General features: G+C 40.1%; 1 protein-coding gene across 2 annotated transcripts in view; it reads left to right on the top strand.

Annotated features, from left to right (window-relative positions):
* Positions 1–21,219, top strand: part of PRR12 (proline rich 12) — a 192,688-nt gene that overhangs the window by 111,128 nt on the left and 60,341 nt on the right. The window contains exons 3-8 of one of the 2 annotated variants that reach the window (XM_053690851.1): positions 5,908–6,069; positions 6,914–10,530; positions 11,057–11,185; positions 11,321–11,582; positions 12,983–13,311; positions 20,868–20,984. In XM_053690851.1, coding sequence (XP_053546826.1) covers positions 5,908–6,069; positions 6,914–10,530; positions 11,057–11,185; positions 11,321–11,582; positions 12,983–13,311; positions 20,868–20,984 — 4,616 coding nt within the window. Of the gene's footprint in view, positions 1–5,907; positions 6,070–6,913; positions 10,531–11,056; positions 11,583–12,982; positions 13,312–20,867; positions 20,985–21,219 lie in introns of both variants that reach the window. The other variant, XM_053690850.1, reaches the window with a different exon arrangement.

Below are 21,219 nucleotides of genomic sequence, written 5' to 3'. Positions count from 1 at the left end.
CAAGGGGGAACCAGGAGTTCCCTAGCGATGTTAGAAGTCTCAAAGATAATTCGCTGGGCAGAGTCTCACTCTTGCCACCTGTCAGCGATCCACATCCCAGGCGTAGAGAACTGGGAGGCGGATTTTCTAAGTCGTCAGACTTCTCATCCGGGGGAGTGGGAACTCCATCCGGAGGTGTTTGCTCAGCTGGTCCATCGTTGGGGCAAACCAGAACTGGATCTCATGGCTTCTCGCCAGAACGCCAAGCTTCCTTGTTACGGATCCAGGTCCAGGGACCCGGGAGCAACGCTGATAGATGCTCTAGCAGCTCCTTGGTTCTTCAACCTGGCCTATGTGTTTCCACCGTTTCCTCTGCTCCCTCGACTGATTGCCAAAATCAAACAGGTGAGAGCATCGGTGATTCTGATAGCGCCTGCGTGGCCACGCAGGACCTGGTATGCAGACCTAGTGGACATGTCATCTCTTCCACCATGGACTCTGCCTCTGAGGCAGGACCTTCTAATACAAGGTCCTTTCAATCATCCAAATCTAATTTCTCTGAGACTGACTGCATGGAGATTGAATGCTTGATTCTATCAAGGCGTGGCTTCTCCGAGTCAGTCATTGATACCTTAATACAGGCACGGAAGCCTGTCACCAGGAAAATCTACCATAAGATATGGCGTAAATATCTTTTGGTGTGAATCAAAGAGTTACTCATGGAGTAAGGTTAGGATTCCTAGGATATTGTCCTTTCTCCAAGAGGGTTTGGACAAAGGCTTATCAGCTAGTTCTTTAAAAGGACAGATCTCTGCTCTGTCTATTCTTTTGCACAAGCGTCTGGCAGAAGTTCCAGACTTCCAGGCATTTTGTCAGGCTTTGGTTAGGATTAAGCCTGTGTTTAAAACTGTTGCTCCCCCGTGGAGCTTAAACTTGGTTCTTAAAGTTCTTCAGGGAGTTCCGTTTGAACCCCTTCATTCCATTGATATTAAACTTTTATCTTGGAAAGTTCTGTTTTTGATGGCTATTTCTTCGGCTCGAAGAGTCTCAGAGTTATCTGCCTTACATTGTGATTCTCCTTATCTGATTTTTCATTCAGACAAGGTAGTTCTGCGTACCAAACCTGGGTTTTTACCTAAGGTGGTTTCTAACAGGAATATCAATCAAGAGATTGTTGTTCCATCATTGTGTCCTAATCCTTCTTCAAAGAAGGAACGTCTTTTGCATAATCTGGACGTAGTCCGTGCCTTGAAGTTTTACTTACAGGCTACTAAAGATTTTCGTCAAACATCTGCCCTGTTTGTGGTTTACTCTGGACAGAGGAGAGGTCAAAAAGCTTCGGCAACCTCTCTCTCCTTTTGGCTTCGGAGCATAATACGCTTAGCCTATGAGACTGCTGGACAGCAGCCCCCTGAAAGGATTACAGCTCATTCTACTAGAGCTGTGGCTTCCACCTGGGCCTTTAAAAATGAGGCCTTTGTTGAACAGATTTGCAAGGCTGCGACTTGGTCTTCGCTTCACACCTTTTCAAAATTTTACAAATTTGACACTTTTGCTTCTTCGGAGGCTGTTTTTGGGAGAAAGGTTCTACAGGCAGTGGTTCCTTCCGTTTAAGTTCCTGCCTTGTCCCTCCCATCATCCGTGTACTTTAGCTTTGGTATTGGTATCCCACAAGTAATGGATGATCCGTGGACTGGATACACTTAACAAGAGAAAACATAATCTATGCTTACCTGATAAATTTATTTCTCTTGTAGTGTATCCAGTCCACGGCCCGCCCTGTCCTTTTAAGGCAGGTCTAAATTTTAATTAAACTACAGTCACCACTGCACCCTATGGTTTCTCCTTTCTCGTCTTGTTTCAGTCGAATGACTGGATATGACAGTGAGGGGAGGAGCTATATAGCAGCTCTGCTGTGGGTGATCCTCTTGCAACTTCCTGTTGGGAAGGAGAATATCCCACAAGTAATGGATGATCCGTGGACTGGATACACTACAAGAGAAATAAATTTATCAGGTAAGCATAAATTATGTTTTTTCTCTCTCACGTTCCAACAAATCCTGTGAAAGCTCAGGCCTTTCTGAAATGCGTTTCAGATCTGGAGCTTTCAGGGGTACTTGTACTAGTTCCACTTCCGAAGAAGGAAAATTCGTTCAGATCAGTTCTGGATCTAAAGTTCTTGAATCACTTTGTAAGGGTCCCAACTTTCAAGATGGTGACTATAAGGACTATTTTGTCTTTTGTTCAGCAAGGTCATTACATGTTCACAATAGACTTACAGGATGCATATATTCACATTCCGATTCATCCAGACCACTATCGGTTTCTGAGATTCTCTTTTCTAGACAAGCATTTACCAATTTTGTCGCTCTTCCATTTGACCTAGCGACGGCTCCAAGAATCTTTTTGAAGGTTCTCTGTGCCCTTCTATTTGTAATCAGAGAGCAGGGTATTGCAGTGTTTCCTTATTTGGACGATATCTTGGTACTGGCTCAATCTTTTCATTTAGCAGAATCTCACACGAATCAACTTGTTTTGTTTCTTCAAAGACATGGTTGGAGGATCAATTTACCAAAGAGTTTCTTGATTCCTCAGACATGGTTTCCAGATAGATTCAGTGTCCATGACTCTGTCTTTAACAGACAAGAGACAAATGAAATTGGTTTCTGCCTGTCAAAACCTTCAGTCTCCATCATTCCCTTCAGTGGCTATGTACATGGAAGTTTTAGGTATCTTGAATGCAGCATCGGACGCGATCCCATTTGCTCGTTTTCATATGAGACCTCTGCAGCTTTGCATGCTGAATCAATGGTGCAGGGATTATACTCAGATATCACAATTGATATTCTTAAATCCCAACACTCAACTCTCTCTGACTTGGTGGTTAAACCATCACCTTATTGTTCAAGGGGCCTCCTTTGTTTGTCCTTCCTGGACTGTGATTTCAACAGATTCAAGTCTCATAGGTTGGGGAACTGTCTGGGGGTCTCTGACAGCACAAGGGGTTTGGAATTCTCAAGAGGCGAGGTTACCAATCAATATTTTAGAAATCCGTGCTATTTTCAGGTCTCTTCAGGCTTGGCCTCTATTAAAGAGAGAATCATTCATTCGTTTTCAGACAGACAATATCACAACTGTGGCATATGTCAATCATCAGGGTGGAACTCGCAGTCCTTTAGCGATGAAAGAAGTAACTCAAATACTTTCTTGGGCAGAATTCAACTCCTGTCTAATTTCTGTGATACATATCCCAGGTGTAGACAATTGGGAAGCGGATTATCTCAGCCATCAGACTTTACATCCAGGGGAGTGGTCTCTCCATCCAGATGTATTTTATCAGATTATACAGATGTGGGGTCTTCCCGAAATAGATCTGATGGCTTCCCATCTAAACAAGAAACTTCCCAGGCATCTTTCCAGGTCCAGGGATCCTCAGGCGGAGATGGTGGATGCATTAGCAGTGTCTTGGTTTTACCAACCTGCTTACATCTTTCCGCCTCTAGTTCTTCTTGCAAGGGTGATCTCCAAGATCATAATGGAACAATCACATGTGTTTCTGATAGCACCAGCATGGCATTACAGATTTTGGTTTGCGGATCTTGTCCGGATGTCAAGTTGCCAACCTTGGCCACTTCCGTTAAGACCAGACCTTCTGTCTCAAGGGCTATTTTTCCATCAGGATATCAAATCGCTAAATCTGAAGGTATGGAAATGGAACGCTTAGTACTTAGTCATAGAGGTTTCTCTGACTCAGTGATTAATACATTGCTACAGGCTCGTAAGTCTGTTTCTTCCTAAGGTTTTGAACTCTAACAACATTAGTAGGGAAATTGTTGTTCCTTCCTTGTGTCCTAATCCTAAGAATACTCTTGAAAGATCTTTACATTCTTTGGATGTTGTTAGAGCTTTGAAATATTATGTCGTAGCTACTAAAGATTTCAGGAAGACTTCTAGTCTATTTGTTGTTTCTTCTGGTCCTAGGATAGGTCAGAAAGCCTCTGACATTTCTTTGGCATCTTGGTTAAAGCTTTTGATTCACAAGGCTTATTTGGAGACGGGACAGTCTCCGCCTCAGAGAATTACAGCTCATTCTACTGGATCAGTCGCCACAACTTGGGCTTTTAAGAATGAAGCTTCGGTTGATCAGATTTGCAAAGCAGCAACTTGGTCTTTGTATACATTTACTAAATGTTACCATTTTGATGTATTTGCTTCTTCTGAAGCAGTCTTTGGTTGAAAAGTTCTTCAGGCAGCTGTCTCAGTTTGATTCTTCTGCTTATGATTTAAGTTTGTTTCTTGAAATTTTTGAGAAACTTATTTTTTGTGTGGATTTAATTTTTTAGTGGAAATAATTGTTTTTATTTTATCCCTCCCTCTCTAGTGACTGTTCTGTGGACTTCCACATCTTGACTATTTCTATCGCACACGTCACTAGCTCATGGGCTCTTGCCAATTACATGAAAGAAAACATAATTTATGTAAGAACTTACCTGATAAATTCATTTCTTTCATATTGGCAAGTCCATGTGGCCCACACTTTTCTTATGGTGGTTATGATTTTTGTATAAAAGCACAATTATATTTCCAGTTCCTCTTTTTGTATGCTTTTTTTTATTCCTTATTTTATCACCCCACTACTTAGCTATTTGTTAACTGAGTTATGGGTGTGGTTGGAGGTGTATTTATAGGCATTTTGAGGTTTGAGAAACTTTGCCCTTCCTGGTAGGATTGTATATCCGATACGTCACTAGCTCATGGACTCTTGCCAATATAAAAAATGAATTTATCAGGTAAGTTCTTACATAAATTATGTTTTTCATGTAATAGACTCTACTATAAAGAATAATATGCACAGAAACTGATGCTCCCCCCCCCCCCCCCGCCTCCTCTCCCCTGCATATGAAAAGACAGATAACATAAACAAAACACTGCAGGAGTCTGTAAACGCACGTATACATCTGACACTGTGGGGCTTGGTTAGGAGGCTGAAAAACTGCACAATGTTAAAAAAATAAGCAAAACTATACATTGTTACAAAACCACTACCAGATGGGCTATATAAATGATCATCTACAAAACATTTATGCAAAAAAAAATCTACTGTACAATGTCCCTTTTAATTCCCCATCTGTGCCAAATAATCTTCAGCTGTATATTAGTGTTACAACTTGCACTATTTTACCCCAGATAGTAAGAAAGTGAACTGAAGGCAGCAGGAATAAAAGGATGAGATTGTCTGAATATTTGTAGGAGGTTTCTATTTACTCCAGTCTGGTTCAAGGCTGTAAAGCCCACTAACCCCTAAATACTAAATGTCACTTCAAGAGTGTGAGAGAAACCAAAAACTTGTCTTAAATCAAAGCAATGACCTGAACTGCTATAATTTCATAGTGCCGAAATTAACCTTTCTAAAAGGAAATTCATCATGAGAAGAGACTAAATAGGAACCAAGAAGACTGAAAGAACAATGGAAAAAGGCAAACAATTTAATAAAAGGTTGATCAAGTAAGACGAACTAAAGATTTTAGTGAGATTTAATGTTCCTAAAACAGAGATGTATATCCAAATACACATGTCAAAATGACGTACCTCAAAGTATCCTTTGTTCTTTGTACTAACTCTCATCCAAACATCAGATAAGAGTCTTTTATTCTTGCAACAAATTTTAGCAAAAAAAGAAATGGTGCAGTGCATCAAAAGCAATTTGTCTTTGTTTTACAGGTTCCCAGTACATTTATCATTGCAGCTCTTCAACTGTATTTTATATGTAGCCCTCTGTTCTATTCGTTTGTGTATAGCAGTATATTGTTATTTATCATCTTTGTTGGAGCTATTAGTAGATAATAGTCAATGTTTAGGGTACTGACTGCTGATTATCCGGCACCTAATTAAGTGCTTTATTAATTATTTTTATTTATTCCAATGTAGGATTGTCAGGGCTGTTTGAGACTGGTCTCCATCATGCCAGCAGTGCAACCCCGGATGCATCGGTTATGAATCTTATCTCTGCCCTGGAATCAAGAGCCCCTCAACCAGGTCCCTCAGCCTCTTCCTTGCTCTCTCAGTTTCGCACACCCTCATGGCAGACAGGTACAATGATTGTTTTCTGTGCCAAAAGCCACACATTTCAGGATTCAGAGATGTGGTTTTTTTTAGCAGCTCTGTCAGCTACTTAGAGAGGGTGACATCACAAAACTATCTTGCAGCTGACATTAGTAGAGATCTGATGCAGATGTATACTCACACCTGTAGGAACGTGCAGCAACCTGCTGATTTACAATAAGTTGTAACCGTCTCTGGTACTAGTTAGAAAACTGCAGTACCCTGTGAAATGTTCCTTTTTCATTAACAGGGTAAATCAACCATTCCTATTTTCTCCTTGGTGATGCTGTATCGAACCAGGGTGAATTTTCTCTAAGCAGGTGCTTCCTAGAAATACATGGACGTGGATGTCAGGCCAAAAATAAAAGCCATTTTGTGGTGTCATCCTCCATTTAAATAAGTAGTTATTAACTACTGCTTATTTTCAATAAATGAATCCTCCAATTCGGCCACTTGAAACACATTAAGGGTGATCTGGCATTAAAAATACTCATGTTTGATACAGTGGCTGGCTTATCTCTCCATTGGCTATATTTCCAACAGAAGGAAGATATATAAAAGTCAGATCAAGTCAGGGGTCGACAAATCTGTTTAAAATTTAGGAGCCAGTAAGAATATTTAGGAGCCAGACATAGTTTCAGGAGGCATACAGTGGTATTTGTATATAGATATATGGAGAATAACTCAGAAAGTTAGGAGCCCTGGATCAAGTGAATCTGTTCATAAAAAGTATTTCAAATGAATACAGTATTTGTGCATCTCTTATATATAATACATATTGGAATGTAATGTTTGGCATGAGATTAAATATTTTTTTGTTTCCTTTTTGTAGCCATGCACACACCTGCCCCAGCAGAGCTATTTATATCTGGAGCTATTCCAGGATCCGGTACTTTTCCATCATCTTCTGCCCTTTCTGCTTATCAACATCCGGCATCTTTTAGCAGTAGAAGCTTCCCTGTAACATCTTCCTTAACACTTCAAGATGCCACCTTTAGCCCCACTTCAAATGGACTCCTTTCTCCTCATGATCCTCTCCTCCACATAAAAACTTCACAGTCCTCAGTACCCTCTTCCTTGAGTTTTGACCGTCTTGGTAGCACAGTTTTAGGGACTGGGTTATCATCTCAGAGCTCAGCTTACCGTAGTGCTCAAGAATCAGCATCACGTCACCTTCCTTCTCAGTTCAACCTGCTCTCCTCCTCCCTCGGTCCTTCAGAACAAACATCGCAATTATACAATGCCTCTGTGTTTTCAAGTTCTCCTTCTTCAATCGAGAGGGCAATGCCCAGACAAGACAGCGTCATTAAGCACTACCAGCGGCCCTCTAGTGCTCAGTCCCAGCTTCCCTCAGCTGCCGCAGCTGCACATTCACTGCAGCACTATTTAAGTTGTGGAGGCAGTTACCAGCAAATGCAGCATCGTTCTTCTTTGTCTTGCAGCCCATTAGGGGACCAGTCACCTGTTAGCAGTGAAGGGTCACAGCAGAAAAATTCACAATCCCGCCAAGAACAGTCTCAGAGCTACAGACCAATAATTCAATCCCCTGGATACTCCACCTCTTCATCTTCCAACAAGTCTAAAAGTTACTCTGCTTCTAGGCAGACTCCCCGTTCCACCGCCACTCCAAAGTGCCAAAGCATTTCTACCACTGGACAGACACACAATTACTCCTCCTCCACTCCAAAGCCCAGTTCTGTTATTGCTAGCCAGTCTCAGGCCTACTCCCCTGGACAGCCCCAAAATCTTCTTTCTATGACACAGTCACAAAGCTATTCAGTTACTCAATCCCAGAACCTTTCTGCTGTAACTCAGTCACAAGGATTTACTTCAAGCCAAGCCCAAGATCTAACTAGTGGGAGCAAGTCTCAAAGCTATACAACAAGCCAGTCACAAGGTTTGCAGACATGTGTGAGCCAAAATCAAACATACTCTCCAGAGCAATTGCAGGGGTTATCAAGTTATAGTGTGCAAACAGAGCCTCATGTCAGTCAAGCTCAGAATTATGTTCCTGCTCATTCCCAGGGTTTACCAACTGCTAGCCCATCTCTCAGTTACAGTACTGGTCATTCTCCTGCAATGTCCAGTCATGGCCAGTCTATTGGTTATTCTTCAGTCAGCCATGCTCAAAATTTAGCAGATTCTAGTCCTTCTCAGATAATTAGGCCATTACAATCACCAACATCAAATCGGTCTCAAAGTGTAGCTTCCCCTGGACAGTCTCAAAAGTACTTGACTTCAGTGCTTTCACCTTCTTTCATGCAGGCGTCTCATTCACAAAGTTATCAGAATTCCCAGCCCAGCCTAGAAAGAACATCTTCCTACAGCAAACCAAAATCAGATTCAGACCTTCTGTCTACAGAAAGGACGGATGATGAAGACTTCCTCATTCAACACCTACTTCAGTCTCAGAGTCCCCCACGAGTCTCCTCAGAGAGTTTAGTGGAGTGTGAAGAAAGATCAAATAAATCAATGGGCTATGAGATGAGTAAAACAGAGGAGAGGTATCACTTACAAAGTGTTATAAGGACTAATTCAAACCTTGACAACCAAGGGTTGGAGTTGTCTTTACAGGGCTTAAAGGATAAGAAAAAAGGAGACCGGCATAAGGAATATTCTAATACAAGGTCAACTCCAGAATCCCTGGGTACTTCTGTTGTCCATTACAGTCATCAGACTGGCCCAATGGATTCCTTTACTCAGGACATTAAAAAATCAGTGGATCATCTTCCACACATGGACACCTCAAATAAAGACTTGAATCAGGCTCATTCTTATCTTCAAAAGACCCCTGAGCATGCATCACAGGCCCATAGAATGGTAGCTGAGAGCCAGTCTATGGAGACTCATAGTATGCTTCAGAGCCAGCAAGGCACTCCAATGATGATGGATACCTCTCCTGATCTGCCACTATCACTTACCCACCAGTCTACCACTCAGCAGTCACAACTCCTGCAGTCTGTTCTTACCCATACCCAGAGTCAGCTTCAGGCACACCAGAGAAAGGTACAAACACCTATGGATATGCACCTTATGGAGTCGCAGAGGATTCAAGCTGAAGCACAATCTCCTCAGTTACAAATGCAGCTGCAGTCACAGGCTTTAGAGGCCCACTTGCAGTCACAACAAATGCAAGCTCATGTCCGCTCTCAGTCTATGGAGGTACACTCTCGTTCTCAGTCAATAGAGGCACAGCTAATGGACTCTCATCAGATTCAAAATGACCAGCAGTCCCCTCAGCTTCAGGCACAACTGCAGTCAGAACGAATGCAAGCAGAAATGCAGCCTGAGAGGATGCAAGCAGCTCTTCAGTCTGAGGCCATGGAGGGCCTTCCTCAAAATGATGGCATGCAAGCTTTATCAAGACCACAAGAAATTCAAGACTTCCTGGAGCCTGACTTAAACTTAGAAACTCACTTAGGCCAGACTGGTTCAGTACAAAATCAACCACATCTTTTACCTGATGGAGGAGAAGGTCTGAGATTGGATGCTGAAACATCCCAGCAAGTACCTCAAACTCAGATGGAGCCCAAGGATCAGTTTGATAGCCCAAGCCCTCAAGGATCAAAACAACGCTTTGTTCCTTTGACTTCTATCTGTTTTCCAGATTCTCTTCTGCAAGATGAAGAGAGAAGCTTTTTTCCTGGGATGGAAGATATGTTCTGCCCACCCCCATGTGGAAATGATGAGTTTCCTAAAACAGGTTGTGGAGATGATGGCTCCCAAAGCATGGACAGAAATGAGGCAATGAAAAACAGCTATGAAATGATGCAGACTAGCCAAAGCTATTCAGGTTACTGCACTTCTGAAAGTAATGACAATCAACAGAATGTTCACTTGGGTTTGGATTCTGTATCTGTAAAACATGAACTGCCATCCACTGTTAACACAGAACAGTTAGGGTTGATTCAATCAGGTCATAGTCAGCAGTCATCAGAGGTGAAACCTGGATTGACCTCTCCGATTTTCTGCTCTTCCAAACCTAAGAAACTTCTTAAAACATCTTCATTTCACCTGCTAAAGAAGCGGGAACCTTCTTTTCAGCCACCTAAGAAGAACTATGCTCAGGAGTATGAATTTGAAGATGATGAAGACAAAGAAGATGTCCCTGCAGATATCAGATTAAATAGCCGTAGACTTCCTGACCTGCTCCCAGATTTAATATCTAGTTGCCGTTCACGTCCAAATATAAGCCCTATGGGGGATATTGACTTTTGTCCACCTAATAATATGGATGGCCCTAAGCGAAGAGGAAGAAAACCTACTAAGCCCAAAAGGGAGGGTCCCCCAAGGCCTAGGGGGAGGCCACGTATCAGACCCTTAGTAGAACCCCATGTGATGGTACATGATGGTATTAAAAAACCACGAGGAAGAGGGAGAGGAAGAGGCAGAAGGATGTTAGATGAAGGAAGGGAAAGTATGCCAATGGAGCCACTGAAACCAATAAAGGTATGTCAGTAACAGCAGAATAAATTAGAATTAAAGGGATAGTAAATTAATAATTAAACTTTCATTATTCTGATAGACTGTGATTTTAAACAACTTTTCAATTTACTTCTTTCATTTAATTTACTTTATCTTGATATCCTCTGCAATGCTACTTGGAACAAGCTGTTGATTGGTGGCTGCACCTATATGCCTCTTGTAATTGTCTCATGGTATTTGTTCATCTAGCTCCCAGTAGTGCATGGCTGTTCATTTGGCATAGAATACCAAGAGAATGAAGCAAATTTGATAATAAAAGTAAATTGGAAAGTTGTATATCTGAATCATGAAAGAAAATTTTGGATTTAATTTCCCTTTAAATGTTTGGTAAAGTGATGACAATAGAAAATTACTGCATAATTATTAAACTGATAGAGTATATTCGCAGTATGTATAAAAGTAATTTAGTTTTATAATAATAATAATTGACTGTATATATTCACTCATCTTGATGGCTGTATAATCTTGCAGTGTTTCCCTTTATTTTTAGATTAAACTTCAGGTGCCAAAACCGAATGATACTTTGCAAATGGATCAGTCTGAAATGCTCCCTCCTGCTCAGGAAAATGCATTGGACAACAGCCAGACACGGGAGAAGATCAAGCAAAAGATCAAGGAGGTAGAGGAAAAACAGCCAGAAATAAAATCAGGCTTTATGGCCTCTTTTCTGGACTTTCTAAAGTCTGGCAAGAGACAACAGCTTCCCACTGCAAACACCAGTCCTACTAAGACTAGGCCTCCATCTACCCCACAGGCTTCTCAGGGTTCTTATGGCATGACCTCGCAAATGCTTTCTGGACCACTGGATTCTACAGAGAGTGACAGTCTAGTGATGAGCTGCACCAGCCCCTGCAAGCGACTAGATGATGAACTGAAGCGTAACTTGGAGACTCTGCCATCCTTTTCTTCAGATGAGGAAGACTCGGTGAGCAAAAACCAGGATCTGCAAAAGAGTATTTCTTCAGCTATCTCTGCACTCTATGATCCCACAGACCGCAAGGAAACAGAAAGCACAGGTCAGTAGATGTTTTGACTATGACTTTATGGCTGGTGTTGTTGGTGTTCTAGGGCGCATTTCAGCATTCAAGAGATACTGGTGGAAATCAGAATGTTATATTAATCATTTTTTTAACACAAACATGCAAACCATGTTTTCATCAACATACATTTACCACTAAATGACCACTCTCTCCATTCTTCGTTCCTCCTTTACCCTTAATTTTTTTTTTATTTCTTTTCACTTTTTTCTTTCACCCTTCTCTGTTCCATGCAGTTTATCAATCTTTTTAGGTTTCAGCAATTTCTCCCTGTCAGTCTCTGTTACTCTTTATTCTAACCCGTACTTTATATCCATCTCTTTCATCTCCAAAGTAAAATCATGCTCAACCCTCCCTCCATTTTTTTAAGCTGTTTCTCAACTAACTTTTCACATTTTTTTCCCCCCCAGCAATATCATCCCAAAAGCATTTTCTTAGTTTCAGAAAAAAAGTTCCTCACCAATTCCTCCATCACATTTTCAGACACACCTGCAATCTGCAGAAACAGTCACTGATGTGTGCTCCTGAATTCTTGGCCAATGTGATGACCTCTGACATCAGCACTCACATGAGATGTGGTACTGTGAGAGTAGGGGCTGATGTGCATAGACAAAGTTCATTCTGTTAACACAGGCATAAGGATACCAGAGTGTTTGTCATGTATGAAGGTGACTAAATATCCTACCTATGCAATTTCCCTATATTTATGCTTACTTTGCCACACTGAATCTTGTTTGTGTGAGTTAACTTTTTAGACAGCTTGTCTGTTAACAGAACATCAAAGCATTTTTTTTTTTATTTATGAATATTAAATATCAGTTATTAATAAAACATCCCAATTCAAAAATAAAATGCTTTCATTTATTGCATATTATTTCTGCCTTTGTACCCCTTGCTATAACATCCATCTAGTTAAACTCCCACTTTGGATGCTCCAATACATTTCAGCTCCTTAGCTGGACACAGCTGGTTAGCCAATGAGAAGCATCATACACACAAAACCTCCAATGTCATGCCGTGTCATGCTCAGTACTTGTGTACTAATCAAGCAGTCACTGTGTAGAATGTTGCAGTTACAGCAAAAGTAGACAAAATAAATAATGAAAGCACATTACAATTCCCCCCCCCCCCCCCCCCCCCCCCAATTAACTTTTATGGGATGGTGTGATACGGTTTTGTTTTCATACTTATAAAGATGGCAAAATGTGTGGTGGCTTGTACCTGTCAACAAATGAAGCTTTGAGAACAGCCCCTATTAAGCTGTAAGCACTGATTACTTCAGCTTTTATTTTTTATGAAATAAATATTGCTTAGCTTTTTTTTTTAGGATTTGAACAAAACAAAGTTCTTGATTAAATAAATATTTCCCTTTTCTTAAGCTCCAGCAGTAGTAGAGGAAAAAGTTTCCAGCCCAGTGCCATCTGAACCGTCCTCTCAGCAGGAACCACCTGCTCCAGTCTCACCACCATCTCCTCAGGAGGCTGCTGCGCCGCCACCTCCGCCGCCACCACCGGAAGAACCCCCTGCCCAGCCCTCCCCTGAGCAAGAGGAACCAGAAGACACAAGACCCCTTCACCTTGCTAAGAAACAGGAGACTGCAGCCATCTGCGGGGAAACTGATGAGGAGGACGTAGAAAGCGACGGCGAAGGAATCTTTAGAGAGAGAGACGAGTTTGTCATCAGAGTGGAAGATATCCAGGCTTTAAAGGTAGTGTACAAAAGATCTTAGAAACCGAATACAGACCATGTAAAGAAACATTTTGGCTAAAATATTTGGCTGGCTCTTCATGTTGTACCAGTAATATTATATGCATTATTTGCTTTTCTTGTTTGTTGAAGCAGTAAAATCCTTCTGTAAAGCTATTGGAAAGATGATCTGCTAGATAGCAGTGGCTGGACATGTGCATTTCGGCATTTGTTCATAATACCAAAAATAGCCGTGGTCTGCTGCATTTTTCTCTCTTCGATGCAGAACATATTCGTAAAAATGAGCAACACAGAAATATCTGTGCACAAGGGCAGAACTACAGGGGGTGCATATGTCGCAACTGTGACCGAGCCCCCAAGGGTGGGTGCCCAGCTTTAAAAAAAAAAATGTTAACCTGCCACTGCCTGCACTTATATCATATAAGTGTGACGTGATACTTCACTAGTGTCTCTGTCTCTGACTACAGGGGTTTGTGTTTCTGTTTTACCCTGTTTTTATCTACATCATTTGTGTTGCACTTTTTAATTTATATATCCAGCACAGAAAAGAGCTTAAAGACAGTCAAGTAAAAATGTAAACTTTCATAATTCAGATAGAGCACACAATTTTAAACAACTTTCCATGTCACTTTCATTATCTAAAAATGCAGTGTCTTTTTATATGCACACTTCCTGAGGCACCAGCTCCTACTGAGCATGTGCAAGATTCACAGGATATACGTATATGCATTTTGTGTTTGGCTAGTGGCAGTCACATGATGTATTAGAAAATAAGATTTAAAGGGACATGAAACCCAGAAATTTTCTTTCATGATTCAGATAGAGAATACAATTGTAAACAACTTTCTAATTTACTTCTATTATCTAATCTGTTTTATTCTCTTGGTATCATTTGTTGAAGGAGCAGCAATGCACTATCAGTTTATATATGCAGCCACCAATCAACAGCTAGAAGCTAGGTTCTCTGCTGCACATGAACTTGCCTAGATAAACATTTCAGCAAAGGATAACATGAGAAAGAAGCAAATTAAATAATAGAAGTAAATTGGAAAGTTGTTTGAAATTGTATTCTCTATCTGAATCATGAAAGAAAAATGTTTTGGGTTTCATGTCCCTTTAACTAGCGTTGACATTTACTACTCCCCTACTACTCATTTCAAATTCAAACTAAGTAATTTTACATTGTCTTTTTGTTATGCTTTTGATTGTGCTATGTACATTCACGTCTAGTAGTGGGTTTACCCTACATTTAGCTAAGCTGCATTCAGGTGTCTAATCTCAGGTATACATTGTATACAGGTGATTACCGAGTATGAAGAGGTTACAAACCAAGAGTAAATATATTATAAATCTTATGTGAAGGTTCTACAGTTTATAAAAGGCGGAGCTGAATCGTCTCTATATGCTGCACCTGGTTTATTCTTCAGATGATACCACTGATAAAATGTATTATAAATTAAAAAGAAAAAGCAACAACGCTTTATAATACTCTGTTTGGAGAGGAACAGTAGATAAGCAGATTTGTTTTGTCTTCCAAGTGTATATTCCTGCCTTGTTTTCATCAACATGTCTTATTATTGTATTTCTGTATAGCTGAACATGATTCACGTTATTTCTGCTGAGTACTGTGGAGATTTTCTGTGGCTTGTGCTGTGAAGTGCAAAGGAAGTATCTGACGACAGCAGTGTGGTTGTCAAGTACTTAAGAGAGATGGCATATCTTAGCTATAGGTCTGGGGTGTAGTTAGGTGAACATGTCTCTGTAGAGAATCTGGTTTTACCAAAAAAGCAGGACATTTTTTATCAAAAGTTTGTTAAAGGGACATGGAATCCACATTTTTTTCCCCATGATTCAGATAAAGCATGCAATTTTAAACAGCTTTCCAAATCTATTTCTAATTTGCTTAGTCATTTTGGCATTATTTGTTTAAAAGGAGATACCTAGGTAGACTCAGAAGGATACCGCTTTTCATTGGCTTACCCAATGTATTCAGCTAGCTCCCAGTAGTGCATTTTAGCTCTTTCAATAAAGGATACCAAGAGAATGGAGCAAAATTGATAATAGAAGTCAAATGGAAAGTTGTTTAAAAAAGGAATGCTTTATCCGATTCATGTAAGAAAATATTTGGGTTTCATGTCCCTTTAAGTGAATGATGAATAAGAAGAGCTCCTATATATACAGCACTATAACATTTACTCCTATAGAGATGCTGCCTGCTGATTTACAAGTGGGACCAATACACAAACGACTCCTTTATAGCCTGGGTTAATATTTAACCAGTTAATCCCCAGAGTTGTGAATGTTTATAACATAATTTATGTACGTCTTCAAGAGAATTCTGCTACAAAGTAATTCATGTATTTTGTGAATGCAGAATATTCCTCATGAAAGAAATGGTACAAAATCCTTTCAACTTGTAAAAAACCCAGCTTTCAACAGCCTTTAAAGCACGTGTGAAAGCTGTGGTTAAAGTATGTGTGCGCAATGTGATGTAGCAAATAACCGCGAATAACAAGATATACTCATCTGAAGATGGAAACACGTTGTAGAGAAATTAATGATATCGCAATAACCCATCATCCCAGGGGGAAAAAATAAGTCAGGCAACCATTGTTAATCAAATCTACTTCCAGAAAACTTTAATTTGAAATTTAGGAGTCTCACCCCTTTTGTGAGCGAGTAGATCATATAACTCGGGGATGGCCAACTGGCGGCCCCTGGATTAGATGCAGCTCTCTACACTAGTTTGTGCGGCCCCTGCGGAGAAAGCAAAACTAAGAATGTGTGCCATTGCTTTTGTGGCCCTAAGAAAAAGCAAAACTAAAAATGTGCCCTTTTGGGAATTCTGGCTGTGGACACAACTCAAAACAGCCCTCTAGAACAGCAGACAGTGGATAAAATGCAACCTTGCCTAAAGCAGGGCTTGTGCCACTGTACATTTTTAGGAAATCTATTATTATTTACGTGCATCCATAAATTTATATGGTGCCCTTAAAGCTTCTAAAATATTTATCTGCGGCCCTTAAAGTTATGGTAAATCCGAGCGTTAAAAAAAAACCTAAAAATAAACTGTATAAATAAAATAAACTGTAGTTTCAGTTATCACTTATTAAAAATGGGTACTAAACTTACCCTGTCTGCGATGTGGCAGCTTACTAAAGTCAGAGCCTCTGGCCGCCCACGGCACAGCGCTCTACCAATGAGGTGACGTTTCCACCTCTAAACCAATAGCCGTGCGTGTCGTCTGACAGCGTTCTGTATGCTAGCACTGCTATTGGTTTAGAGGTGGAAACGTCGCCTCAATAGTGAACAGCGCTGTGCTGTGATAACTGATACTACAGTTTATTTTTAATGATGGTAAATCCTAGCTTTTTTACCATCAGTTACCTGAAGTATTATCAGCACAAATACATACATTGTGTTCTGGACTACATAGATTATGATATAAATCCAATCTGAATCAAAGTTTTGAGAAGCCATTGGACCCTTATTGGCTGTTTTTCAAACCTGAATGTTTTTGAGCATTGTTGTTGTAATTCTTATTTGGTGAATTTTCTGGACCAATGAAGAAAAGACCAAATCCATCAAAATCCTCCTTATTGTTCCGTATTATGCCCACATAACAATTACCCTCCAAAAAGTATTTTTACTGAAGCTTTATTTTCTTACAGTTGATCACAAGGTATCCGTTATCTGAAAGCTTTATGGCTGGTAGTTTATATACAGAAGTACTATAAATTAAAGGGACAGTCTACACCAGAATATTTATTCTTTTAAAAGATAGATAATACCTTTATTACCCATTCCCTAATTTTGCACAACCAACACAGTTATATTAATACACTTTTTGCCTCAGTGATTATCTTGTATCTAAGCCTCTGCAAACTGCCCCCTTATTTCAGTTCTAATGACAGACTTGCATTTTAGCCAATTAGTGCTGGCTCCTAGGAACTCCACGTGTGTGAACACAGTGTTATCTATATGAAACACATGAACTAACACCCTCTAGTGGTGAAAAACTGTCAGCATGCTCAGAACTAAGAGGCAGCCTTTAAAGGGACAGTCTAGGCCAAAAAAACTTTCATGATTCAGATAGAGCATGTAATTTGAAACAATTTTCCAATTTACTTTTATCACCAATTTTGCTTTGTTCTCTTGGTATTCTTAGTTCAAAATCTTAACCTAGGAGGTTCATATGCTAATTTCTTAGACCTTGAAGGCCACCACTTTTTAGAATGCATTTTAACAGTTTTTCACCAATAAAGGGTGTTAGTTCATGTATTTCATATAGATAACTTCACGTGCACAAGCATATTGTTATCTGGGAGCAGGCACTGATTGGCTAAACTGCAAGTCTGTCAAAAGAACTGAAATAAAGGGGCAGTTTGCAGAGGCTTAGATACAAGATAATCACAGAGGTTAAAAGTATATTAATATAACTGTGTTGGTTATGCAAAACTGGGGAATGGGTAATAAAGGAATTATCTATCTTTTAAAACAATAAAAATTCTAGTGTAGACTGTCCCTTTAAAGGGATACTAACACAATTTTTTTTCTTATTCAGATAAAGCATGACATTTTTAAGCCACTTTCTAATTTATTCCTATTATCAAATTTTCTTCGTTATCTTGCTATCTTATTTGAAAAAAGAAGGCATCTAAGCTAAGGAGCCAGGCAATTTTTGGTTCAGTACACTGGACAGCACTTGTTTAATGGTCGCTGACATTTAGCAACCAATCAGCAAGAAAAACCCAGGTTGTGAACCAAAAATGGGCCGGCTTCTAAACTTACATTCTTGCTTTTCAAATAAAGATACCAAGAAAACAAAGCAAAATTGGTGATAGAAGTAAATTGGAAAATTGATTAAAATGACATGCCCTATCCGAATAATGAAAGTTTGTTTTGAACAAGACAGTCCCTTTTAGTACAATTTACAATTGGAACAATTTAAAGCCTGACAGTAGAAATGTTTTTCTGCCCTTCCATATTCATGGCCAACCTGTCTCTATTGTGAATGTTCCCAGGAAATATAGACCAGGAAAATTAAATTGCTACAGATGCAATGTTGTTACATTCTTTATGAAAATAAAACGGTCTAGTTTAAGTCTTCCAAATAGGTTCTGCTATTTGTTTTATACTTTTCAGTATTCTAACTTAAAGGGACAGTAAACCCACTGAGATTTTAATATAAACTGTTTAGTAATCGGTAGTAAAACAACTTTGCTTTATATTTTCATTATTTATTTTGTCTATGTAATTTAGCTCTAATTCACAGAGCTGGTGCCCCCTGCTGATGTTTCAGTGCTTACCCTGCTACATATATGTCCCTAATTGGCTTTAGCAGAAACAGACTGCTAAGCAATGCCCTGTTTGCAGGCTAAAGCCCAGATTGGCGTCTTCAAATAAGGCAATGGTGGTTGGAGTTTGGCAGAATATACATATATGCATTTTGTGATTGGCTGATGGCTGTCACATGATGCAGTGGGAGAGAAAATAGAACTTTAAAATTTGTTAGAAATCTTTTTCTCATTTGAAATAGAAACTAAGTGCGTTTGCATTATTATTTTTTTATCACGCATTTACTGATTATGCTATTCTACTATGTTTAGTGGTTCTGAATATCACTGCTCATTTTGTGTTGGCTATTAATTACAAATAGACAAATCTTGCATATTTATTGATTACCTCACACATTCATCACTGTAATATTTTGCAGTCATTTGTGTTACCTAAAACATATTTCTTTCTAATGGTATTGAGAGTCCACAATCATTACTATTGGCAATTACATCACCTGGCCACCAGGAGGAGGCAAAGACACCCTACACCAGAGTTTTCAACATCCTTCCTACTTCCCCTTCCCTCCCAGTATTTCTTGGCTCGTCAAGGACCAGGCCATAGATGGAAATGCTGCTCAAAAATAAGAAGAATCTCAAGAATTTTTGCCTTCAATGGACAGTTTCCTAGAAGAGAAGGAGAGTGCTTCCTTGCACTTTATGCTACTCCTTGTTGGAGTTGAATTACAAGTTAGCCTCGGGTGTCGCAAGGTTGTACCTTAGCCTCCTCCTGATTGGCCTGCATTTATTTCCTCTCATCTCTGTCCTTTTTCTATGTTTGTTACAGATTGAGAAAGGACTATAATGCACTGTGGAGTGGATCTGGATGAGGGTAAGTAGCTTCCCTGGGCTCCACTACCATCCCTAACAAGGCACTTAGTAGATGCTGGGGTTTCTAGTTTTCCTCCTTGGGCTCAGTGTATTTTAGCCCCTTTACCAGCTCAGGGCTGTTTATGACCAAACACTGGGGTGAGTGCTAGAGACCCTACCTAGTCTCCATAGTTGGGGATCAGGGCAGGATGTCAGCCTCCTTTTTATTATTCCTACTATGTGGGGTTTTCAGTGTGTGTGAGGAAACTTGCGGCTACTATCCTGTTCCGCCACTTAGCTATTCAACTGCACTTCCCTCCGGTAATCATCACTTTCGGAGCGCTGGGGAATTATGTCACTTCCAGGAGGACTGGCGGTGTGATTTTCACCCGGCGCTCAACCTGTTACTTCGGAGCCCTGAGTTTAATACGGGGGGGGGGGTTTGGCAGGTCCATCTTTGTGCCGAGAGTATGTTTTGGCACGCTCTGCAGGTTTCACTTCTTTTCAGTCCTGCCGTAGCTGGGAAGTGTTGTAAGGGTGTTGTCACAGTCGTCGTACAGGAGGGGGTAAGTCACTTACACTATAGCAGTGGGTTGTTATGGTTTATATACAGCTCACAAGACTCAGGTGTTTGTTACTAAACACATATTGACATCTGATCATTTTTGGGAATTCAATTGTACTCTCTTAAAAGGCCGGTTTCCCTTAGGTGCAGTCACCTTTCTTTAGTGGGAAATTGAATCTGGGACTGAAGCTTGTGGGTGAATCTTCCAGCATAAGCTTTCAACTAGATACATTTTTATTGTGTAAATTGGTTACAGTTTGTTCCCCTGCACAAGTTTGCGGCTCCTGTTTATCTGCAGTTCTACAGAGCCATTCCCAAGAGCCAGGCCCATCTCCTAAGGCGGTTTTTCAGTCTGTGGTTTCTGTTTAGTGAGGGCCTGCCTTTTTTTTTTTTTTCCTTTCTTATCCCACCCATATTCTCTTGGACTTCACAGCTTGGGTATTGATTCCTAAAAGTAAGGATCATGGATAAATTCTTTATTTTTTTGGGTAGTGAGAGTCCATGAGTCTGCCCATGTGAATTTTTATCTACTAACGACAGTCCCATTTTGCATCTCTGTACCCTAATTTCTTTCTAACTTCTTTCTATCCTTGGCTATATTAAATACTGGGAGGGAAGGGGAAGTAGGAGAAATGTTGAAAACTCTGGTGTATGGTGTCTTTGCCTCTTCCTGTTTGCCAGGTGATGTAATTCCCAAAAGTAAGGATCGTGGACTCTCACTACCAAGAAAGAATTGAATTTATCCGGTAAAATAAATGATGTTTTTGATGCCATGCTTGAATAGTATTCTATACATGCTAGGATTTTCCTTCTCCAGTATCTAAATTGTCTTCCATGTTCTCCCAGCTTGCTCTGCAAACAGGACGTGAACCACCCCCCATCTGGAGAGTTCAAAAAGCATTGCTGCAGAAATTCACCCCTGAGATCAAGGATGGACAGCGTCAATTCTGTGCTACCAGCAATGTAAGTCACTTTGTTAATAAACTGTTCAAATCCCAGTATGGTAATTAAATTCCTACCACCATATTTATCCAGGAAAGTTCTTTAATAACTTTTGAAATGTAGTAAAATAATTTTAGGACTTGTATAGTCCACATTCACCATTAATATATCCATGAGTAGGATCACTGACTTTTATAAAGACAGATTACTCTTAAAGGTCTCAGCAAAATCTTTTTTCTATTTTATCCTCTACTTT

The sequence above is a fragment of the Bombina bombina genome, chromosome 8 (assembly GCF_027579735.1).
Source record: "Bombina bombina isolate aBomBom1 chromosome 8, aBomBom1.pri, whole genome shotgun sequence".
NCBI classification, from domain to species: domain Eukaryota; kingdom Metazoa; phylum Chordata; class Amphibia; order Anura; family Bombinatoridae; genus Bombina; species Bombina bombina.
This window is presented reverse-complemented; position numbering and strand designations above follow the sequence as displayed.